Source organism: Nicotiana attenuata, unplaced genomic scaffold (assembly GCF_001879085.1).
Source record: "Nicotiana attenuata strain UT unplaced genomic scaffold, NIATTr2, whole genome shotgun sequence".
NCBI lineage: Eukaryota > Viridiplantae > Streptophyta > Magnoliopsida > Solanales > Solanaceae > Nicotiana > Nicotiana attenuata.
In genome coordinates this window covers 207,456-230,718 of record NW_017670359.1, presented here as the reverse complement: position 1 = coordinate 230,718, position 23,263 = coordinate 207,456, and the positions used below count along the sequence as shown (strand labels likewise).

At 39.8% G+C, this 23,263-nt stretch overlaps 1 protein-coding gene across 1 annotated transcript; it reads right to left on the bottom strand.

The window, feature by feature from the left end:
• Positions 1-3,828: 3,828 nt before the first annotated feature.
• Positions 3,829-4,374, bottom strand: LOC109238323 (uncharacterized mitochondrial protein AtMg00810-like). Its single transcript, XM_019404756.1, has 2 exons — positions 4,123-4,374; positions 3,829-4,032 (listed from the first exon to the last, which is right to left on the bottom strand). The coding sequence occupies exons 1-2, from the start codon at positions 4,372-4,374 to the stop codon at positions 3,829-3,831; spliced, it is 456 nt and encodes a 151-aa protein (XP_019260301.1).
• Positions 4,375-23,263: the final 18,889 nt, after the last annotated feature.

The window sequence follows — 23,263 nt, the reverse complement described above, 5'->3', positions numbered from 1 at the left end:
TACTGTTTGCTGACTTGAGCCTTCGTGCTGCTCGGGGGGAGACCTACTTGGAGGAGTTGCAGCAAGATCACCCCCTTTCTGCTATCACTCAGCAGTGGTTGGGGTTGGCGAGAGGAGGACAGCTTCCACTAGATGAGGATGTGAACTCCATTCCCTCCGATGATGAGGAGTATTTGCGCACCTTCAAGGGTGCTGATGATTAGGCCTTGGGCCTCAGGGAGTCACCTTTTCACTCTTGATTTTACTGTTTTGCATTGGGGACAATGCAATCTCTTAAGTGTGGGATGGGGTGCTCCTATTTGATTTTACTTGTATTTTTTTTTATTTTGCCAGTTGGTTTTGTTTGATTTGTTTCTTGCTTTCATAGATAGTATGGTCTGTAAACTATACTTCTGAACTCTATCGGCCTGTAATAGTTAGTAATTAAGTGTTTAGTTCGACTCTTCCCGACAATGGATTTCGTCGACTGGTTTCTTGAGGGAGATGAGTCGAAAGAAGAAAAAGAAATTATATATATGTGAAAATCCAAAAATATATCTTTTATTTTAGTATTTTTTTAGGCAGTGTAACAATTCCCCCTTGGTTTTTCTTTGTGCCGTGGGTTCTTTTCCAAGGGTTTTGCTTGAACCGAGTGTAGTTAAATCTTTTTATTTTTTTGGAATTAAGAATCTTTAGTCAGAAAGCTAATTTAAAGGATCAATTTCCCTTAACTGCATATGCCTTGAGAGTGGTAAGTACCTTAGTTGTGACACCTAGGCTCAATTCTTGACTCTTAAATAAGTGCCTTAAATTGTGTGATTATAACTGTGCTTAACTGCTTTGACTAGAGTGTCTTGATGAGTCCAATCATGAGTGAGTTATGTGCCATGTGTGTGTAAGGTTTTGTGTTATTCTGTGTATTGCATTTGATGCCTAGAACTTGCTCCGTGTGTTTGCAAAGCGAAATAGTAGTTTTGTTTAGTTTTGGAAGTGATATAGGCGTTTCCTATATATATATATATATATATATATATATATATATATATATGCATACTTTACCCGCCTAACTGTTATGTATCATAGTTAACCCCTTCGAGCCTGAAATCCTGTTCTTTGGCAACCACATTACAAGCCTTACCTAATTATTTGAATTGACCATATATTTGAACCTTTTCACCTCTCATGAGCACTTGAATTGTAATGAACCTTGAAAAGGTTAAAGTGTGGGGTGATTAGTTTGGCTTTTGAGTGGAGCTAATAAAATAAGGAGAAAGGTGCACTGTTTTGGAAAAATAAGAGCCACTGGAATTGAAAAAACTATATATATATATATATATATATATATATATATATATATATATATATATATCTATATCTATATATATATANAGACTACTTACTTTCTGGAAAATATTATTTGATAGTGGTGCTCTCGATATAATTGTGCTTAAAAAGAAGTATGGGGTAATATACATTGAGGTGAAGGAAGAGTTTTGGTTTGACGGAAGGATGGGCTTGAGTGTTTAAGTATATGTATTAAAGTGCTCAAGGGAGGTGTAGTCACTCATATCCAAATGTATCCTATCCGGCCCGCAGCCTACATTACAACCAAATAAAGTCCTACTTAATCCTAGACTGAATGAGCTCGATTAGTAGAGTAGTACACTACGGGCAAGCCTATGGTGCATCTTTTGTGGAATATGAATGTCGTTTCTGAGAGGGAGTGAATTCTTTCTAGGTTGAGTTCCTAATTTTTCTAAAATTTTATTGTGTGTGTGGAACTACTCTCTTTTGTTATGTGAGGGCACTTGATTCACAAAGGAAAAGTAATGTCATTGACCTCTATGTTAGAGTGAGTGGGCGAGTCGTGAATAATGCATGGTACTTTTGAGTCGAATCTTGAGGGCGGGATATTATGATAAGGTGCTCAGTCTACTTTAATTATTCTTGGCATGGTGTATCAGGGAGGTTGTTTGATGTAAGGTTATCCCTAGGTAAAGCGTAATTTAAATGCTCGAGGACGGGCAATGGTTTAAGTGTGGGGTGTTGATGTTAGGCTAGAAACCCGTGTTTTAGCCGTAGTATTACATTCCAAATACTGCATTTTTACGTGTGCTTAAGCTCAAATGATAGTGAATTACACTTAGTACGTGTTTTATGCCTTGCAGGAAGTGATCCCGAGTTCAAAAGTTAATTTGGAGCTAAATCAATCAATCTGGAGCTTTGAAGTCTGAGTAAAAGCCCAATGCATTAAGCCGGGATCGTGTTCGGAGGTTGTGTACCAAGTCTGGATGCCAAACGAGGATGAAATAATTTCACTCTGAGAAAATTGCACTGCCGCGCCGCACACTGCGCCGCATATGTGCAATTTTCCAACAGTCTGTCAGAAAATAACTCTTTGAACTTCTCCACAAGCATACAGCACTGTGCGTCGCAGCGTGCGGCGCGCCTGTACAAATTTTACAGAGCCGAGTCCTATTTCGCACAGGAAATGGTGTTTCGTCTGGTCCCGACCCTACTTGGTATAAATACATATAAAAACACTATTTTGAGGACTTTGGACACACCGGAGACCTAGGGAAACTATTTCGTAAGGGAGAAAACATTTGGATCCATTTCCAGAGGAGATTATCATCGAATTCTTCATTCCTTCATCTTTAATTTGTAATTTGATTATGCAAATTATTTGGGAAAGTGTTACTATGAGCATGAGTAGCTAAATACCTAATCTAGGGTTTTGATGGAACCTGTTGAATGATGATTTTCTCGTTATGTTAATATAGATTTGCCGTAGTATTATTATCTCTATTTGTTCAACTATATGCTTATTGCTGTTGATTGAAAGGCCCTCAATTAGCTGTTCCTATTCAGTGTGCATTACTCAGGAGAGAGTGCATATTTAGGTAGTTGTTGAACATCATCACTCCTAACGTATTTGAGGGATCAATACGAAGGGTTTAAAGGTGGGATTAGGGATAACGAAACCTTGGGTGCGATCTTAGTGAGCTATACTTAAAGCTAGCTAGCGTAATTCGGGAGAATATGTCTAGTATATTGTTGTAATTACTAGGGAGAGATTTACGACAGTCAGAGTGCTCATGATCGATAGAGAAGACTTAGGCAAATTTATAGCAAACATAGCGGAAAGGATTCCGACGACAGGGAAAATCATAACCTTAGATCATTCCCATTCTTGCTTACAAACCGTTTATAGTTAGTTCTTAATTACTGTATTTTTTTACTACGTAATATTTAGTTCATAAACACCCAATTTGTTACTCAAATATCTCTGAAAATTGAATACGTGAATTTCTGTGAGTCCGATAGCTATGATTGATAGGTTAATTCCCTGTGGGATTCGACTCCGGACTTGTTAACCAGAATATATTTGCAGCGACCGCTTTGTCCTTTTTATAAGGCATAGTTGGGTGTGATCACTAGCCAACAATTACAATCATCTTATACTTTCAACACTCCCCCTTAAGTTGGTGCTTTGAATATATTCTCGACTCTAAGTTGATTCAACGGAACTTCATGTTGTGCTTTTCCAATGCTTTTAGTCAGTAGGTCTGCCAGTTGATCCTTTGTTGGGAGATGATGAGTTGTGATTACTCCTTGACTCAAATTTTCCCTTACAAAATGACAGTCAATGTCTATATGTTTGGTCCGTTCATGAAATATTGGATTGGCTGCTATTTGAATGGTAGCTTTGCTATCACAAAACAGATCAACAGGTTACCGCACTTCAATCCCAAGCTCCTTGAGCAGCCCTATTAACCAAGTAACTTCAGCTACACATGATGCCATGCTTCTAAATTCAGCTTCAGCTGAACTCCTTGCCATAGTTTCCTACTTCTTGGATTTCCATGATACCAAAGCCTCTCCAAATTTTACTAGGTAGCCTGTAACAGATCTTCTGGTCTGTAGGCAGGAACCCCAATCAGAATCATAGAAGGCTTGTAGCTGTTTAGTTTCTGTTGCTGGCATTAAGAGCCCCAGACCTGGTGATGCTTTCAAATATCTAACAATCCTTAGAGCAGCCTCCATGTGGGACTATTTTGGAGCATGCATATACTCACTTAGAACATGTACTCCAAATGAGATATCTGGCCTAGTCATGGTCAGATATAGAAGTCTCCCTACCAGCCTTTGATATTCTCCAGCATATTCTAGTATAGGATCTTCATGAGCTGCATCTTTGTTGAATGCTCTATCAAACTCTATTGAAGTAAGTTTCTGATTACATTCTAGTGGAGTTCCAGCTGTTATAGCTCCTCCTAAGCCAAGCTCAGAAATCATCTCCAAGGAATACTTCCTTTGACGCATATGTATACCCTTGCTTGATTTGGCAAATTCAATGCCTAAGAAGAATTTCAATTCACCTAGGTCTTTCATCTTGAATTTTTCTGAAGATCTTCCCTGGTTTTTACCAACAGATCATTGTTATTTCCTATAATGATTCGATCATCTACATATATAAGGATCACAACTATGTCACCTCCTAGTTGTTGTGTGAAAAGTGAATAGTCATAGTGACTCTCGACAAAGCCAAGTTGCTACAGAGCTTCAGTAAGCTTGAGATTCCACTGCCTTGGTGCTTGTTTCAGGCCATACAGTGACTTCTGTAGTTTGCAGACTTGATTAGTCTCCCCCTGTCTAGCAAACCCTTCTGGAATAGTCATATAGACCTCCTCCAAAAGATCTCCTTGCAAGAAGGCATTGTGAACATCCATTTGAAAGATGAACCAATGTCTTGAGGCTTCCACAACTACCACTGATCTAACAGTAACCATTTTGGCTACTGGTGAAAAGGTTTCTTTGTAGTCCAATCCTTCTTGTTGACTATAACCCTTGGCTACCAGCCGTGCCTTGTACCTTTCCATTTCTCCTGATGACTTATACTTGACTTTGAATACCCATTTGCACCAAATAGCTGTTTTACCTTTAGGAAGATCAACAATTCTCCAAGTGTTGTTGTCTTCTAGTGTTGCAATCTCTAGTTTCATAGCTTCAATCCACTTTGGATCTGTAGATGCTTCTCTATAACTAGTAGGATCTACAATGGATGAGTAGGAGTTTAAAGCATTCTTATATGGTGGGGTTAGAAAATCATAGCAGATGTAGGATGAAAGAGGATAGGAACAGTTGAATTTTTTTGTAGTGATAAAGTCTTGCATCCATAGAGGTTGCTTGACAGTTCTAGTGGATTATCTGAGTGTTTCAGGGTGATGAGGTTCTGTAATAGGGGGTAAACTGGTGTTAAATTCATCTAGGATAGTGTTGTTAGGTGAAGCTGGTTGTAAAGAATGGTCTATATTGGTAGAAGGTGTTAGAGTCAAGAGGTTCTCTGTGATCAATTCTTCTTGTATGGTTTGAGAGGTTGTTATGCTATTGGGAGTGGTATTAAGACTGTTTCTTGGTGTGTCAGGTATAAGTTCTAGTACTGGAAATAAGGGGAGAGTAGAAGGAGTAAAGTGTTTAAAAGGAAACAAATCTTCTCTGAACACCACATTTCTACTCACAAAGAATGATCTGCCATGTAGATCATAAAGTTTGTATCCCTTTTGTGTAGAAGAATATCCCATTAATGCAGCAAGAATAGCTCTAGGTGACATTTTATCGGTGATATTAGGATTTGATGCATAAGCTAGACAGCCAAAAATTCTTAAATGATCAAGATTAGGAGGATGTAAGTGTAACATTTCAAAAGAAGATTTATATTGTAGAATGGCTGAAGGTAACCTGTTAAGAAGATAAACTACTGTGGTAACACATTCTCCCCAGAACTTTAGAGGCACAACTCCTTGAAACCTTAAGGATCTGACTATATTCAAAATAGACCCGTGCTTTCTTTCTACTGCACCATTTTGCTGAGGTGTATAAACACAGTCACACAGGAGCTTTGATGTACAATGCCATTTTCCTTAATCAACTCATCAAACTAAGAATTAAAGAATTCACAGCCATTATCTGTTCTTAATGTTTGAACATTTGAGTTAAACGTATTCTTCACCAAAGCTAAAAACTGCTTCACAATGATACAAGTTTCAACTTTATTATTCAACAGAAATAGCCAAGTGTACCTAGAGAAATCATCCACCAGTGTTAAAAAATATCTCTTTCCATCATGAATAGGCACTCTATAATGACCCCATACATCACCATGTACTAGGTGAAAAGGTTTATTTGAACTAGTAGTACTGATAGCAAATGGAAGTTTTGACTGTTTTCCTAGTGGACAAATAGTACAGTGATTATTTTTGTCTGGTTTACACTGCTTTAAAAATTCTATTTTTCTAAGTATATCTAAAGGAGCATGCCCTAGTCTGTTATGCTATACAGATAGTGGCACATTAGCTTTCACAGAATAGCAGACTTCTTGTGGTTGTAGTTGTGTAGGTGATGCTATAGGAGTTGGAGGTGGCTTCAGATAATACAACCCACAGTCTTCTCTACCAATCTCCCTCACCTGCCCACTGAAGAGGTCCTGGAAGAGGCAAAAATCAGGAAAAAAATGCCACACAACACATTAGTTCTTTTGTCAACTTTGACACAGATAAGTGGTTAAACTTAAAGTCAGGAATGTGCAGCACATTTTGTAGATCCTGATTTTTGAATATCCTAGACTTCCATGTATTTTCTATTGACACCACATTACCATTTCGTAGATGCACATTTCCACCTTTTAGATTAGACTCCTTATTCAATTCAGTCAACATATTAGAATTCCCTACCATATGGTTGGTAGCTCCTATATCAATTATCCACCTATCATCAACTATACTGGATATGAGTGCAAATATACCTGCTGGTGGTGGTTGAGCAGAGCATACTGATTCTTCATTTACTTTTTCAAGCATATGTAGGATTTGTCGATACTGTTCTGGAGTGAAGTACGGTGCTGATGGAAGTGGTGTTGCTGAATGTGATTGAGATTAACTCCTTTCACCTCCACTATTATTTCCTGCAAAATTAGCTATTGAAAACATATCATGCTTGCCAATAGATACATTATTAGATCCAGAACCACCATGTTTCCTGCAAAGTTAGCAGTAGGAGGATATGAGCTTCCCTTCTTTTTGTGCTTGAAATCAGCAGGGTAACCATTCAACTTAAAGTAATTCTCTCTGGTATGTCCTTTGTAGTTGCAGTAATCACAGACTAGATTGAAGGTTTTCTTTGGTTTCTGCTGAAATCCTCCTCTAGTTGACACAAAAGAAGTGATGTCATTATTCTCTAAAGGAACACCTGTGTGAGCAATTGCCCTTTGGCTTTCCTTTTCCATCATCATAGAGTAGGCTTTGTTAACTGAGGGAGCTGGTGTCATCATGAGTAACTGGCTTCTAGCTTGCTCATGAGACTCATTTAGTCCCATAAGGAACTGCAGTAGCTTCAATCTCTCCGTGAACACAACAAATTCACGTGATTTCTCACAGTCACACCCAGGAATTGGAGCTAGACTGTCAAACTCAGCCTACAATAGTCTCAATTTTGAGAAATAAGAGGAAATTGAGCTAGTACCTTGATTGATCATAACAATATTATTATGAATATGAAAAATTCTAGAGAGATCAGCCTTGTCAAACCTCTCTTTTAGATCATTCCACACAGCACATGCATTAGACGAGTAAACAACTCCACTGAGCAATTCCCGCGATACACAGTTCATAATCCATGAAAGTAATATGGCATTGCATCTATCCCACAGATCTACCAGATTTGGATCATAATTCCCTCGCTTACAAGTACCGTCTATAAACCGTAGCTTATTTCGCCCTAAAATAGCAATTCTCATAGCTCGACTCCATACCGAGTAATTTTCTGGACCTTGGAGTTGAAGTGAGATCAAAATTGCTCCGGAATTATCATTTGAGTTTAAAAATAGAGGATGATTGTGACTTAGCTTCTCAGGAGCTTCGTTATCGACGTCCTCCATTGATGAGCTTCACCTGTAAAGACAGAGCTTGAGAAATTGAGCTTGAATTAGTCAATTACACATATTTGCGATCCATATTCAAGAAACCGTGCTCTGATACCATGTCAATTTTATCGATGGAAGGAAGAGATTAACGAAATTAGAGTAGAGAGAGAGATGAGCAGAAGAGAACTTGAGAGAAAGCACTAACAGTTTCTCATTTCTTCTACATGTTACAGTACAGTACAGAGTAGCGTATATATACACTATTTAACTAACTCCTCTAACTAACTTTGCTTTACATAAATAGCCATAGCCATCTTATTGACTAACTAGATATCTATCACATAACACCTTATTAACCTACTAGACAACAATTACAATCAGCTTATACTTTCAACAGAATCTATTGGTAGGATTGATCTAAGAAAAACTTCTCGCGAATATTTCTCAATCTTAATTTAACGGCAACTAAAAAAAAGCTCTCTCAATTATTTTAAAGAATCACCAAAATAAACTAAGGCAGAATAATATTCAATAAGATGTTCCTCTTTCGATTAAACACTTTAAAGAATAAAATCACAACTATATTAAAACTCCTCCAATAAATTCAAGAAATTAAGCAGTAGTCAAATCCATAGACAACAACCAAGTCACCAAATCATGTCAAACCCTAAGGTAAACTACTTCATAATTATGGAGGAAGTCATCACAAAAAGAGTTAAAGAATAAGAAAGCATCAATCTAACGTTATAATCCTAACTCCCGTATTGAATTGATAGAAAAATGATGAGATCTCGTGTCTAGTAGCCTCCAATGTTCTCCCATAGCTTCCAAGGTCAAAAGTACCCTAAACATCGTAATTTTGGTGTATTTATACTATGTAGAAACGGGCTCGGACGAAACTACTCTTTCCAAGACGAAGCAGGAAAATACTCTGAGAATTTTGTACAAGTGCGCCGCACCACGCAGCGCGCTAGTGAGGATTTACAGAGACCTTACAAATTGTCTGTCATGCTGATTTTTAAACTGTCACGCCGCAGCGGGCGTCGCACAACGCGTCGCATTAGTGGCCTTGCCAGAGAATTGGCCAATTTCATTTCTGCTCCTATTTTGTCTTGTCAAATAATGAATTGGGCAGCCACTTCACGTTGACACATCACTTGCATGTCTTAATTTGGAGAATTCAGTTCCTTAACTTCTTATGAGAATTTTGGCTAGCCACTTCAAGTTTTACGTCTTACAACAAGCCGTGATAGGCCATTTACATGGACTTGAGCATTTTCTTTCACGTTTTAAATACATACGTGATCCTCGACCCCCGAATTCGATACCGACTTTAATTTTCAAATTTGTACTCAGACTTCAAAGTTCTCTTTTACTTATTTTAGCTCCAAAAACTCAGCTTAGCCCGAAATCTCAACCTACACATCAAAAGACACATAATGAGTACAAAATATCTATATTTTAGCTCAAACATAAAGTGTATCAAATAATAGGTGAAAAGTAGCCAAGAAATCGTATTTCTAGCATACCATCAAAACCCACGCTTAGACCACTGCTCGTCCTCGAGCAATCAAACTACACTTTAAATAGGGATGACCTATCAAGCAACTCTCCTAACTCATCAAGCCAAGAATATTTAAAGCAGACTAAGCGCCATGCCACAACATCCCAGGCCCAAGACTCGACTCGAAAACACCACGTACTTGCTCGCTTACTCTAACACATAGGCCAAAAAAGTTACCTTTCCTTCACAAGTCATGTGCCCTCTCACAAATAATAGAGAGTCATTCCAACACACAATAAAATTCAAGAACAAATAGGAACTCAATATCAAAAGAATTAACTCACTCTCAGAAATAAAATTCATGTGCCACAGAAAACATACCATAGGCTTGCCCGTAGTGTAGTACTCTACTAATTTGAGCTTATTCAGTCAAGGATCAAGTGACACTTTATTTTAATTTTAATGTAGGCTGCGGGACGGGTATGATACATTTGGATATAGTGACTACACCTCCCCGAACAATTTAATACATACAAATTCAGTAATTCAAACCCACTTATGTTGAACAAAATTATCCCAACCTTCACAACATACTAGCACCATCACAACATACTAGCACCAATCTTCCAATTTCTTTAAGCACAAATAAAGCAAGATTTACCACTAAAGGAATTTTCTTTATAATATATAGAAATACTAACTTTTTTTTCCTTTTCTTTCTTCAGTTCTAATTTTTTTTTCCAATTTCCTACAAGTGGCTCTCTCAATTTCTCAAAGCAACGCACCTTTCTCCTTTTCTATAGTTCCACTCAAAAACCCAGACCATACTTTAACTTAGCTTTTGATAAGCTCACGACAACTTCAAGTGCTCAAGAGAGGTAAAAGGTTCAAACAGATAGTCATTTCAAACAAAAAGGGGTCAGGCTTATAGTGTGGTTGCCAAAAAAATAGGATTACAAGCTCAAAGGGGGCTAACTAGGATATCCATTAATTAGGTGGGTAAAAATATATAATTGGCTCAACAAAAAAATACCTAAATCACTTACTAGACATCAACTGACATGCACAGAATATCAACAACAACCTCACACACACATTGGCACATAAATCACTTAGGATCGGATCTATCCCGACTCTCTCGTCAAAGTAGTTAAGCTACATCTAAATCAAATATCTTACGACCCTTATACATGAGTCAAGAACTAAGCCTAGGCGTTACAACTAAGGCACGCACTACTCTCAAGGCACAATAACATCAAAAAAAGTCATCTCCATTTAATCTGTAGCACAAGACTTCACTATTCCTAAAAAAAGAATAACTAACTACACCCGATTCAAACAAAACCCTTGGAAAAGAACCACATCATAAAGAAAAATCAAGGACGAATTGTTACACTACCTAAGAAAAATAAAATATTTTTACTTCGACTTTGATCCCTAAAGAAGACAGTCGAGGAAATCCATCGTCGAAAAAGTTAAAAAAAAAGATTCAATAAAAAAACGAAAGCAAACACACATGTACATATTTACATTCCCCACCCCACACTTTAAGTTATGGCATATCCCTATTACACACAAGTAAATTGTTCTTTTCTTATTAGGAAGCGGGAAATTGTACATATTTACATCACATCAACTGACATGCACCGAAGCAGGAAAATACTCTAAGAATTTTGTACAAGCGCGCTTGTGAGGATTTACAGAGACCTTGCAAATTATCTGTCAGGCTGATTTTTACACTGTCGCGCCGCAACAGGCGTCGCACAGTGCGTCGCGTTAGTGGCCTTTCTAGAGAATTGGCGAATTACATTTCTGCTCCTATTTTGTCTTGTAGTAATGAATTGGGCAGCCACTTCATATTGACATGTCGCTTGCATGTCATAATTTCGGAGGATTCAGTTCCTTAACTTCTTATGAGAATTTTGGCTAGCCACTTCAAGTTTCACGTCTTCCAACAAGTCGTGGTAGGCCATTTACATGGTCTTGAGCATTTTTCTTTCACTTTTTATATATATTCGTGATCCTCGACCCCCGTACTCGATCCTGACTTTAATTCTCAAACTTCTACTCAGACTTCAAAGTTCTCTTTTACTTACTTTAACTCCAAAAACTCAGCTTAGCCCGAAATCTCAACCTACACAATAAAAAACGCATAATGAGTATAAATTATCCATATTTTAGCTCAAACATAATTAAAGTGTATCAAATAATAGGTGCAAAGTAGCCAAAAATTCGTATTTCTAGCCTACCATCAGCCACGTGGATTTATGCCATAATGACAAGTGTTATGGGAGTTAACGCAACAAAGAAGAATAACGTGTTTAGAAGATACTCCTTCCATTCACTTTTACTTGTTCATTTTACTAAAAATATATTTTCACTTTTACTTGTCCACTATACTAAATTAAGAGACTCGTCAATTTTTTCCTATATTACCCTTATCATTAACTACTCATTCTCCAAATCATTTTCCAAGACTTTTGTAAATGCTATCATTATTGTGGGTAAAGTTATAGAATACATATTTTATTTATTATTTCTAAGGGGCCTGAAAAGTCCAAAGTGGACAACTAAAAGTGAACGGAGGGAATATAAGCAACACCCTCGGGATTGTTCGTGTATGTACCGTGCATGTTAGCCTCGATGTTAAGCATAAGAGAACAACCACGACACTGGTAATTAGTATCACTAATTACTGCGAATAAGAAAAAGATCGGTCAATCTCTGATTATACACGATTTATTATTATTATTATTATTATCTTAACTGTTGCAAATCAATTACGTAACGGGCAATCAATGTAATAAATGGCAATAAGGGGCAGGAGCTAAACAAGGCAAACAATTACTAGTGATAATACTATTTAAACCCCCTTCCGTATCTTGTATCCCCATCGAAATTCTACTAGGTTATATTTTCTATTACAAAATTCTCTTATTGTCCTCTATTATTGGAAGAATAATTCTTTCATTCCGGAGAAAGGTTGCAATCACCAATAAGATTTCTCTTTCCCTTACTCTTTCAGTTTATTCCTTATTATTGTCTTTTTCTTTTTCATATCATTTATAATTGAAAAGGGGGGGATTTGTATCTATACCCACTTTGTGGGTCACGTTTTAACTTGTGCCCGCTTTGCAAAAAAAATTGCAAGCGTACCCACTTTTTCGTAACTTCAGCATACGGGGCTGAAGTAGCAAAGGCAATCACGCAAAACTTCAGCATTCTAGTAGACGGGCCTGAAGTAGCAAAGGCAATACGCTGAAGTTTTTTTTGTCCTGGATAAGATGCTGAAGTTATTTAGTTCATTTGTAAAAACATCAACACTAAAATAGCTAAAGTTTTTTTGTCCTTGATTCATTAGTTTTGTCATAAAACTATTTCAAAAACTTCAACAGAAGATGCTGAAGTTATTTAGTTCATTTGTAAAACTTCAGCACTAAAATAGCTGAAGTTTTTTTGTCCTGGATTTATTAGTTTTGTCATAAAACTTTTTCAAAAACTTCAGCAGAAGATGCTTGTAACGACCCGACCGGTCGTTTTGAGCTTTTGCACGTTGATCGCCAGTTCTCGGGCATGACTTTTCCTGTGTAATGTATTATGACTAATGTAGATCGTTGGTTTTGGTTTTCAGGAAAATTTGGAATGAATTTGAAAGAACATTCTCAGTTAAAAGCTTTGAACTTGAAAGGTTTGACCCAGAGTTGACTTATTTGTATATGAGTTCGGATCGGAATTTTCATGATTTAGTTAACTTCGTTGGGTGATTTATGACTTAAGAGCGCGATCGGAATGCATTTTGGAAGTCCGTGGAAGGATTTGGCTTGAATTGGCAAAGTTAGTATTTTGGCGAATTCCGGTTGATAGGTGAGATTTTGATCCGAGGGTCGGAATGGAATTCCGAGAGTTGCTGTAGCATTCGTTATGTCATTTGTGATGTGTGTGCAAAATTTCAGGTTATTCGGACATCGTTTGGTCGGGCTTTTGATCGAAAGTGTATTTCGGAATTTTTGAAAACTTAGGCTTGAATTCGATGAGTTTTGGGTAATTTGATGTTGTTTGAGGTGTTTTGATGATTGAAACAGGTTTGAATGATGTTATGGATTATGTTGGTATGTTTGGTTGAGGTCCCGAGGGCCTCGGGTGTGTTTCGGGTGGTCAATCGGACCACTTTGTGCCTTAAAAGATAGCAGGAAATTGCAGGTTTGGCTTCAGTTCTGTTGCAGGTATTTTCCTCTTCGCGATCGCGTGAGGGGGCTCGCGATCGCGTAGAGTTATTTAGGGAAGGCATCTAGGTTATTCATCGCGTTCGCGCAGATGGGTCTGCGATCGCGTATGTTTTTATTGTTGTGAATCGCGGTCGCGTGGTATCATTTGCGATCGCGTAGTGGAAAGGTTCTGAGCATCGCGTTCGCATGAGGTTAAACGCGATCGCGTAGAGTAAATTTGGGCTGTGCTTCGCGATCGCGAGGTCTTTTCCGCGATCGCGATTAAGTGAAATTGAGTGCTGGGCAGAATGTTTTAAAAGCCCATTTCCGCGATTTTGAGGCTAAGAACCTCCATTTTTGGGCGACTTTGAAGCTTGGGAGAGCTAATTGAAGAGGGAATTCAAGAGGATTTCTTGGAGGTAAGATTTTTGATCTCAATACTCGATTATTATGTGAATTCCACCTATAAATTCATGGAAACTAAGCCTAAAATTGAAGAACTAGGGCTTGAGAAAATTTGACTTTTGATTTCGGATTTGAAAGGCCATTTGGGGTCGGATTTGAGAACTTTTGATATGTATGAACTCGTGGGAAGATAAGGAATCTAATGATGTGAAAATTTCTGAGTTTCGAGAAGTGGGCCCGGGGCTCGGGTTTTGCTAATTTCGGGATTTTTGATATTTTTCGATTGTTTGCGCTTGGGCTTTGTTCCCTAAGCATATTGTGATGTATTCGCTCTGATTGTGGTTAGATTCGACGCGCGTGGAGGCCAATTTGAGGGGCAAAGGCGTCGCGAGCTAGAGATTTTGCCGGTTCGAGGTGAGTAATGATTGTAAATGATGTTCTGAGGGTTTGAAATCTCAAATTGCACATCGTAATGCTATATTGAGGTGAGACACGCGCTGGATGATGAGCGTGGGGTCTTTTACTACTGGGGATTGTGACTTGATCCGTCCCGACTGATGATTTTACCGCATATTTGACTGAAACTTATTTGTTATCATCATGATTTGGGGCTGATTGCCATATTTGGGCTTCGTGCCAATTATTTGAATCCCTTCGGGGATGGTTTTTGATATTTCCTCACTGTTTTGATTTTATACTCGAACTCATTCATGTATTTTCCATTGTTTTCAAAACTCAGCCAAGTTTACTTGCTTTAACACTTGAAATGATATTTCCAATAATATTTTGGGCTGAGCATCATGTTTATTGTTTCCTGAGTGGCTTATGTGATTTTGTTGACTGAGTTAGGCCGAGGGCCTGTATTGTGAGAATACTTTTGGATCGGGCTGCACGCCGCAGCTATATATATAATATATATATACGGATCGGGCTGCACGCCGCAGCAGTGTTATACTGATACTGGTATGAGGCTAAGGGCCTAGATTTGATGCCACGAGATGGCTTGATATTGCGCTTGGGCTGTAAGGGGCCCCTGCCGGAGTCTGCACACCCCAGTGAGCGCCGTCGATGATAAATGGATCGGGCTGCACGCCACAACGATATATGGATCGGGCTGCACGCAGCAGCGGTACTAGTATTGTTCTATGTGTTTACTTTATTTCATTTGTTTGCCATTATCTGTTGTCTGTGTTACTTCACGTGTATCTACCTGATTGCCTGGCAATTTCTGTAGAGTAAGTGTTGTGCCCGAGGGACAGATTTCTGTGCTTATCTGCACTAATTGTTTTGCATTCATTTGCATAACTGTTGAAAAAGTCATTTTCAAAAGAGGCTTGAACTGAGCTAAAATGTTTTCCTAAATATTTCTCAGCTTCACTGTTTTTCTCAAAGGGTTTTATACTGCTTCTATACAACATGATGATTTGCCTTACGTGATTTCTTACTGCTCAGTTATTATTTACCTTTATTACTCACTGAGTTGGAGTACTCACTTTACTCCATGCACCTCGTGTGCAGATGCAAGTATTTATCCACCCGTTAGCGGGTTTTGGCTGATCAGAGCCAGAGATATAGGAGTTAGCGAGGTGACTGCCAGCGTCCGCAGCACCGTTTTTCCTCTTTTTTGTTCATTATTCCGATTTTGTATATTTTAGACCTTGTAGTTGGATTTACACTCTAATAGATGCTCGTGACTTGTGACATCCCGATTAGGGTTGTGTTGGGTTGTATTTCCGCTAATTAATATCATGGAATCATATTTAAACTGTTTATGAACTGTTTAACTTCTTAAAAGAGGTGTTCTGAAATTGTCTGGTTGGCCTCGTCTTTACGAGAGGCGCCATCACGACCGGGGCGGAGTTTGGGTCGTGACAAGTTGGTATCAGAGCATAGGTTACTAGGTCTCACGAGTCATGAGCAGGTTTAGTAGAGTCTCGCGGATCGGTACGGAGACGTCTGTATTTATCCTCGAGAGGCTGCAGAACCTTTAGGAAAACTTCGCATTCTTGAATTCTTATCGTGCGTCCTTGATTCAGCTTGGAAAGTAACTCTTGAAATTCCTTCCACGCGTTCGCATGCATGCATGAGCGCTCAGTATCAGATGTGCCTTGATGGCTTGTGATTCCCTGATCAAGGGGCGAGACGTGATCTCTGTGAGTTTGATGTTGGGCCAGTCTGGAGGACTTGAGGCCGGATCTTTGCCTATGGCTTGAGCACCGAGGTGCTGACTGTGTGAGTAAGTGTTTTGAACTTATACATTCGGTATTGTCCCTATTAGTAGAAGTGACGGCTGGATAGCCACGTGATAAGTATATTAGTACTGCGAGATGTATCTATATGACTTGGAAGTGACGAGGAAGGTCTGCTGGATGATAGATGAACCATCAAGTGTTTGATTTCCATTGTGAGTGGATGTGTGGCCCCGAGTTATGGGCGCGTGAAGAACCTTTTCATGTTTTCCAATTGAGAGTGAAGTAAATTTTATGTTGCGGTACGAGTTCAGACTCAGGAAGACTAAGTAACTGTGTAATGTGTATGACGGTGGAAGGTATACAGAAAGGTTATATTGAGGCGAAGCAGGTGGGTTATCTCCTACAGAGCGTTTTGAAGTGGTGTGATCCCTATGTGTATGTTAGAAGATCTCATGTGTAATTGAAAAGTACGTGTTGAAATTTGAAATTTCGGGTCGCTTAAGAGAGTGGGCTTCACTGTTGCGGGGATGAATGCGAGATTTGCAGAAGATTTACAGTACTAGATGATTTGTGTTTACACAAGCTTACAAAGGATTTGAGTTTAATCTCACTATGGTATTGTGGCATCAATAGAGTAAAAGTGTTATGAGTTATTGAGCGTATCTTGATCTATGGCTTTGAGCCAAGTGGGGGAGTCTGGTGTGAGCACTTGATAGCACAGTTAGGTGCTATGTTGGTTCCAGCTTGGGCGTGCGACTGAATTAGCTATGGCTAGAGTAAAGGAAAATTTTGACGAAGGTTATATTATGCTTCATAGGGTACGAGAATCACGGAATGTCTAGAGTTGTTGTTGGTAAAGAATGCTCGGTGCATAGAGCAGGAAGTTGCTTGGTTGTATTGGGATGAGGATTTCTTTCTGCGGTATCAGAGTGCCAATGAGGCACGGGTGGTTCTGTTCGTTGGGTCAGGTAAATTGCAGCTTGAATAAGAGTGAGTGACTTGCGAGAATAGTTCTAATGTGTTCAAGAGTCTGTATACATCAATTGAGTGCTCTAAAGTTGCACGTGTGGTTAGAAACTGTTGTTTTCATTGAAGAGGTCAAGACTTGTGGTATTTCTATGTGAATTAAGGGATTCTATGTATCAGTATTAGGAAAGTAAGGGTAATGGATTTAGATTCGCAGGAAGTTCTGCAGAGTAAATTATTCTAGAATGTGGTGTTTCGGGGAAAATTTAAGGGAGTATACAGCGATTTATGGGTTTCGGACAGGGTGGTTTTATGCTTGGGTCTCGTGTGGTGAGCCTGGATTGAGGAATTGTGGTGCTACAGCAAGGGGAAATATCAAGTTGAAGATGAATCAGAAGGAAATTTAGATAGATAGAGTAGCTTGATAGTAAACCGGATCGGCATGGTAAGGATATGATTAATTCTTTGTGTGTGTTCGAGGTAATGAGTTCGTACAGGTATTTTGCAGCAATGCTCTTGGGGTTTTGACGGCTTGCTTAGCTTGGTTTAGTTAGAAGGATTCAGTCCTGGCAGTTTAGTTGTGCAAATGGAATTGGGAGAGTTCTTGTTGATTTCTACCGTGGATGGAGATGTGTATTTTCTACAAGTGTGAGAGGCACGGGATGCGTAATGATTTTCTTCTAAATGGGATCAATGGAAGTTCTTGGCTAGATGGGTTACAGTTCAGTTCTGAAAGGGAGTTCATAAAACTCTTAGGCAGCAGGTAGCCTCAGATAATTAAGAAAATGGTACTGCTAATTAGGAGTGATTTGACGATAGTATATGTTCAGGAAAAGGGTAATGTGATCAAGTTGATGGCACTTCGGTAGTGTTGCAGCACTTTCTTGTTAGATTGACTAGTGATATTCGGGTTTGCTTGGTGGCACAGGGAAATTTTAGGGTATCTATCGTGGAATGATTGGGTATTAGAGGTGTGGCATATATTCGGACGGCGAAATTGGGATAAGATAGGGTGATTCATGTGCTGTGTGTATTTGGAGACGGAAGTTCTCAGATTCAGGCTATGTTGTGATTGTAGATCGGGTGTATCAGCGTTGTTTAGTGACTATCGAGATTTGGAGACCCGAGTGGATCTTTTTTTGTTTGGTATGTTAGAGTTTGGATGTGATATTGGGGTCTAGACTGGTTGTCTCCGTGTTGGGTCATTCTGGACTATTGCGCTTTAGGCTATGCCGGAAATGCCACGGGTTGAGTGGCGAGGTGCGTCGGATTATATTCTAGTAGAGTGGCTTATGTTTCGAAGAACCAGCGGTCGGCTGGGAAGGATTGCCTTCTTATTTGGGTTCTTGTGATGGATGTCAGTGCTGAGGCTCCTCATATTGATTCAGTTTTGGTGGTGAGGGACTTTTCGGATGTGTTTCTTGTGGCCGGGCATGTCGCCGGGCGAGGTTGTGGATTTCGGTATTGATTTGGTGCCTGGAACCGTATCGTATGGCTCCGGTAGGAGTTGTAGTAATGGTAGGAGCAGCTTCAGGCTTCCTTGATGATGAGTTTGTTGGCAGGCCAATGTGGATGCGTGTTCTAGCTTGAGTCGGCTTGGTTGGCCTCGAATTGTATTGTTGAGGGATAGGTTGATTTGATCGTCATTGAGCTTGTTAGTGATCCGGGGAGATCTATGAGTTGCTTTTCTGTGTTGTGAGACATTATGATTTGTTGGTTATGGGCACATGTGGTGCGGTTCTATCGGGAATTCATAGTGGAAGTCGAGCGGGAAGAGTAATTGGGTGTTGCTCGGTGAATAGAGTATCAGTTATGTCCTATCTGGTTTACGTGGTATATGTTACTTGTTTCACCGAGGGTGTAATGGTTCTCTTTGGTTTCAGGCATCAAATTGTGCGTGGTTGTCAGTTTCGGTCATAGTGACTTGAGGTGTCTCATGTGGAGAAGTGTTTGGATAGGATCGTGCATTGTGGCGAGGCTATGTGGAGATATGACCTTGCGGGTTAGATTCGTGTGTTCTATTCTGTGATGTGAGACGGTTTCTCAACCTTGTGTTGTGGTGGTACTGGTGAGCTTGTGGTACAGCTCTTTCATTTGAACCATTTTCATGATTTGAGTGTGTTCGGACCGTTGCATATTGGTGCGCGTATTATGCTAGTTGTGGCTTAGGCCTCTATTGACGTGTCATGTCACCAGAGTGGTGTGTTGGATTAGAGGAGATCGTTGGGATCATTAATGAATACGAACGGATTCGATTTCAGCATGTCGGAAGGGTAAGATCGAGGTTCGGCTCGGAAATTTACTATGGTATTACCAGAGGAGAAGCGGCTTCATGAATGGTTGATCTGAGAAATGGTTATGGTTTATTGCGTGTTTCATTGATCGTTGGCAGTATATGAAAGTGTTGGATTGAGACTTAGGGTGTGTTTGGTATAACGGAAAATATTTTCCGTGGAAAATATTTTCTAAGAAAATATTTTCTTGGAAAACAAGTAGTAATCTTATTCATTTTCCGATGTTTGGTACGCAAGTTAAGGAAAATGACTTCTCAAGAGTATTCATAAATAATTTAAATATAATAAACATGAAGCCATAAAATGTGCAGGGGGCAGGGGCAGGGGGGTATGTGCAGAAAAATAAAAAAATAGAAATTTGAAATTAAAAAAAAAAGTAAAAAAAATTTTTTTTTAGCGCGGCGGGGGAGGGGGTGGGGGTGTGTGGGGTGTGGGGGTGGGTTGGGAGATAGGGTGGGGAAGGTTGAGAAGGAGTGTTGGAAAATATTTTCCCTTCTCTTGATAAGGAAAACATTTTCCTCCAATTGGAGGAAAATGAATTGATAAGCAAAATGTTTTCCAAAACATTTAAGGCAACCAAACATGGGAAAATTGGAAAATATTTTCCAGAAAATGTTTTCCTTCATACCAAACACACCCTTAGTTGATAAGAGTTTTTCTATCGGTATTTGGGTGTTGTGTACAGTTGATGTAAATAGAAGTTATTGCTACGAGCGTTAAGTTATGTGGTTTATCATGTAATTGCACCTGAGGTTGCAGGTATGGGTTATTACAGCTGGTTCGGGCTTATTCAGAGTATAGATGTGAGATTTTGGTCTTGTGGATGATATCGGTAGTGGAAATGTGGTTATATGATTTACGGGCTAGATTGGATTGTGTAATTTCAGCTGCTACGTGTATTCGGACCTATACAAGATAGGGTGACGTGGGATCACCCCCGGGTATATGCATGGTAAGGTTATTCAGCTATTGGTTGGCTTCTAGAACAACTCTGAGTAAGTTCGAGGACAAACGTGTGTTTAAGTGGGGGAGGATGTAACGACCTGACCGGTCGTTTTGAGCTTTTGCACGTTGATCGCCAGTTCTTGGGCATGACTTGCCCCGTGTAATGTATTATGACTAATGTAGATCGTTGGTTTTGGTTTTCAGGAAAATTTGGAATGAATTTGAAAGAACAGTCTCAGTTGAAAGCTTTGAACTTGAAAGGTTTGACCCAGAGTTGACTTATTTGTATATGAGTTCAGATCGGAATTTTCATGATTTGGTTAACTTCATTGGGTGATTTATGACTTAGGAGCGCGATCGGAATGCATTTTGGAAGTCCGTGGAAGGATTTGGCTTGAATTGGCAAAGTTAGTATTTTGGCGAATTCCGGTTGATAGGTGAGATTTTGATCCGAGGGTCGGAATGGAATTCCGAGAGTTGTTGTAGCTTCGTTATGTCATTTGTGATGTGTGTACAAAATTTCAGGTTATTCGGACATCGTATGGTCGGGTTTTTTATCGAAAGTGTATTTCGAAAGTTTTTGGAAACTTAGGCTTGAATTCGATGAGTTTTGGGTAATTTGATGTTGTTTGAGGCGTTTTGATGATTGGAACAGGTTTGAATGATGTTATGGATTATGTTGGTATGTTTGGTTGAGGTCCCGAGGGCCTCGGGTGTATTTCGGGTGGTCAATCGGACCACTTTGTGACTTAAAAGATAGCAGGAAATTGCAGGTTTGGCTTCAGTTCTGTTGCAGGTATTTTCCTCTTCGCGATCGCGTGAGGGGGCTCGCGATCGCGTCGAGTTATTTAGGGAAGGCATCCAGGTTGTTCATCGCATTCACGCAGATGGGTCTGCGATCGCGTATGTTTTTATTGTTGTGAATCGCGGTCGCGTGGTATCATTCGCGATCGCGTAGTGGAAAGGTTCTGAGCATCGCGTTCGCGTGAGGTTAAACGCGATCGCGTAGAGTAAAGTTGGGCTGTGCTTCGCGATCGCGAGGTCTTTTCCGCGATCGCGATTAAGTGAAATTGAGTGTTGAGCAGAATGTTTTAAAAGCCCATTTCCGCGATTTTGAGGCTAAGAACCTCCATTTTTGGGCGACTTTGAAGCTTGGGAGAGCTAATTAAAGAGGGAATTCAAGAGGATTTCTTGGAGGTAAGATTTTTTATCTCAATACTCGATTATTATGTGAATTCCACCTAGAAATTCATGGAAACTAAGCCTAAAATTGAAGAACTAGGGCTTGAGAAAATTTGACTTTTGATTTGGGATTTGAAAGGCCATTTGGGGTCGGATTTGAGAACTTTTGATATGTATGAACTCGTGGGAAGATAAGGAATCTAATGATGTGAAAATTTCTGAGTTTCGAGAAGTGGGCCTGAGGCTCGGGTTTTGCTAATTGCGGGATTTTTGATATTTCTCGATTGTTTTCGCTTGGGCTTTGTTCCCTTAGCATATTGTGATGTATTCGCTCTGATTGTGGTTAGATTCGACGCGCGTGGAGGCCTATTTGAGGGGCAAAGGCGTCGCGAGCTAGAGATTTCGCCGGTTCGAGGTGAGTAATGATTGTAAATGATGTTCTGAGGGTTTGAAACCCCGGATTGCACATCGTAGTGCTATATTGAGGTGAGACACGCGCTGGATGATGAGCGCGGGGTCTTTTACTACTAGGGATTGTGACTTGATCCGTCCCGACTGATGATTTTACCGCATATTTGACTGAAGCTTATTTGTTATCATCATGATTTGGGGCTGATTGCCATTTTGGGCTTCGTGCCAATTATTTGAACCCCTTCGGGGATGGTTGTTGATATTTCCTCACTGTTTTGATTTTATACTCGAACTCAGTCATGTATTTTCCACTGTTTTCAAAACTCAGCCAAGTTTACTTGCTTTAACACTTGAAATGATATTTCCAATAATATTTTGGGCTGAGCATCATGTTTATTGTTGCCTGAGTGGCTTGTGTGATTTTGTTGACTGAGTTAGGCCGAGGGCCTGTATTGTGAGATATATTGGGATCGGGCTGCACGCCGCAGCAATATATATATATATACATATATATATATATATATATATATATATATATATATATATATATATNGAGTACTATTATATATATATATATATATATATATATATACGGATCAGGCTGCACGCCGCAACAGTGTTATACTAATACTGGTATGAGGCCAAGGGCCTAGATTTGATGCCACGAGATGGCTTGATATTGCGCTTGGGTCGTAAGGGGCCCCTCCGGAGTCTGAACCCCCACAGTGAGCGCGGGTACCCATACGGATCGGGCTGCACGCCGCAGCGAGAAACGGATCGGGCTGCACGCCGCAGCGAGATACGGATCGTGCTGTACGCCGCAGCGAGATACGGATCGGGCTGCACGCCGCAGCAGTGTTATACTAATACTGGTATGAGGCCAAGGGCCTAGATTTGATGCCACGAGATGGCTTGATATTGCGCTTGGGCCGTAAGGGGCCCCTCCCGGAGTTTGCACACCCCCAGTGAGCGCCGCCGATGATAAATGGATCGGGCTGCACGCGCAGCGATATGTGGATCGGGCTGCACGCCGCAGCGGTACTAGTACTATTCTATGTGTTTACTTTATTTCATTTGTTTGCCATTATCTGTTGTCTGTGTTACTTCACGTGTATCTACCTGATTGCCTGGCATTATCTGTTGAGTAAGTGTTGTGCCCGAGGGACAGATTTCTGTGCTTATCTGCACTAATTGTTTTGTATTCATTTGCATAACTGTTGAAAAAGTCATTTTCAAAAGAGGTTTGAACTGAGCTAAAA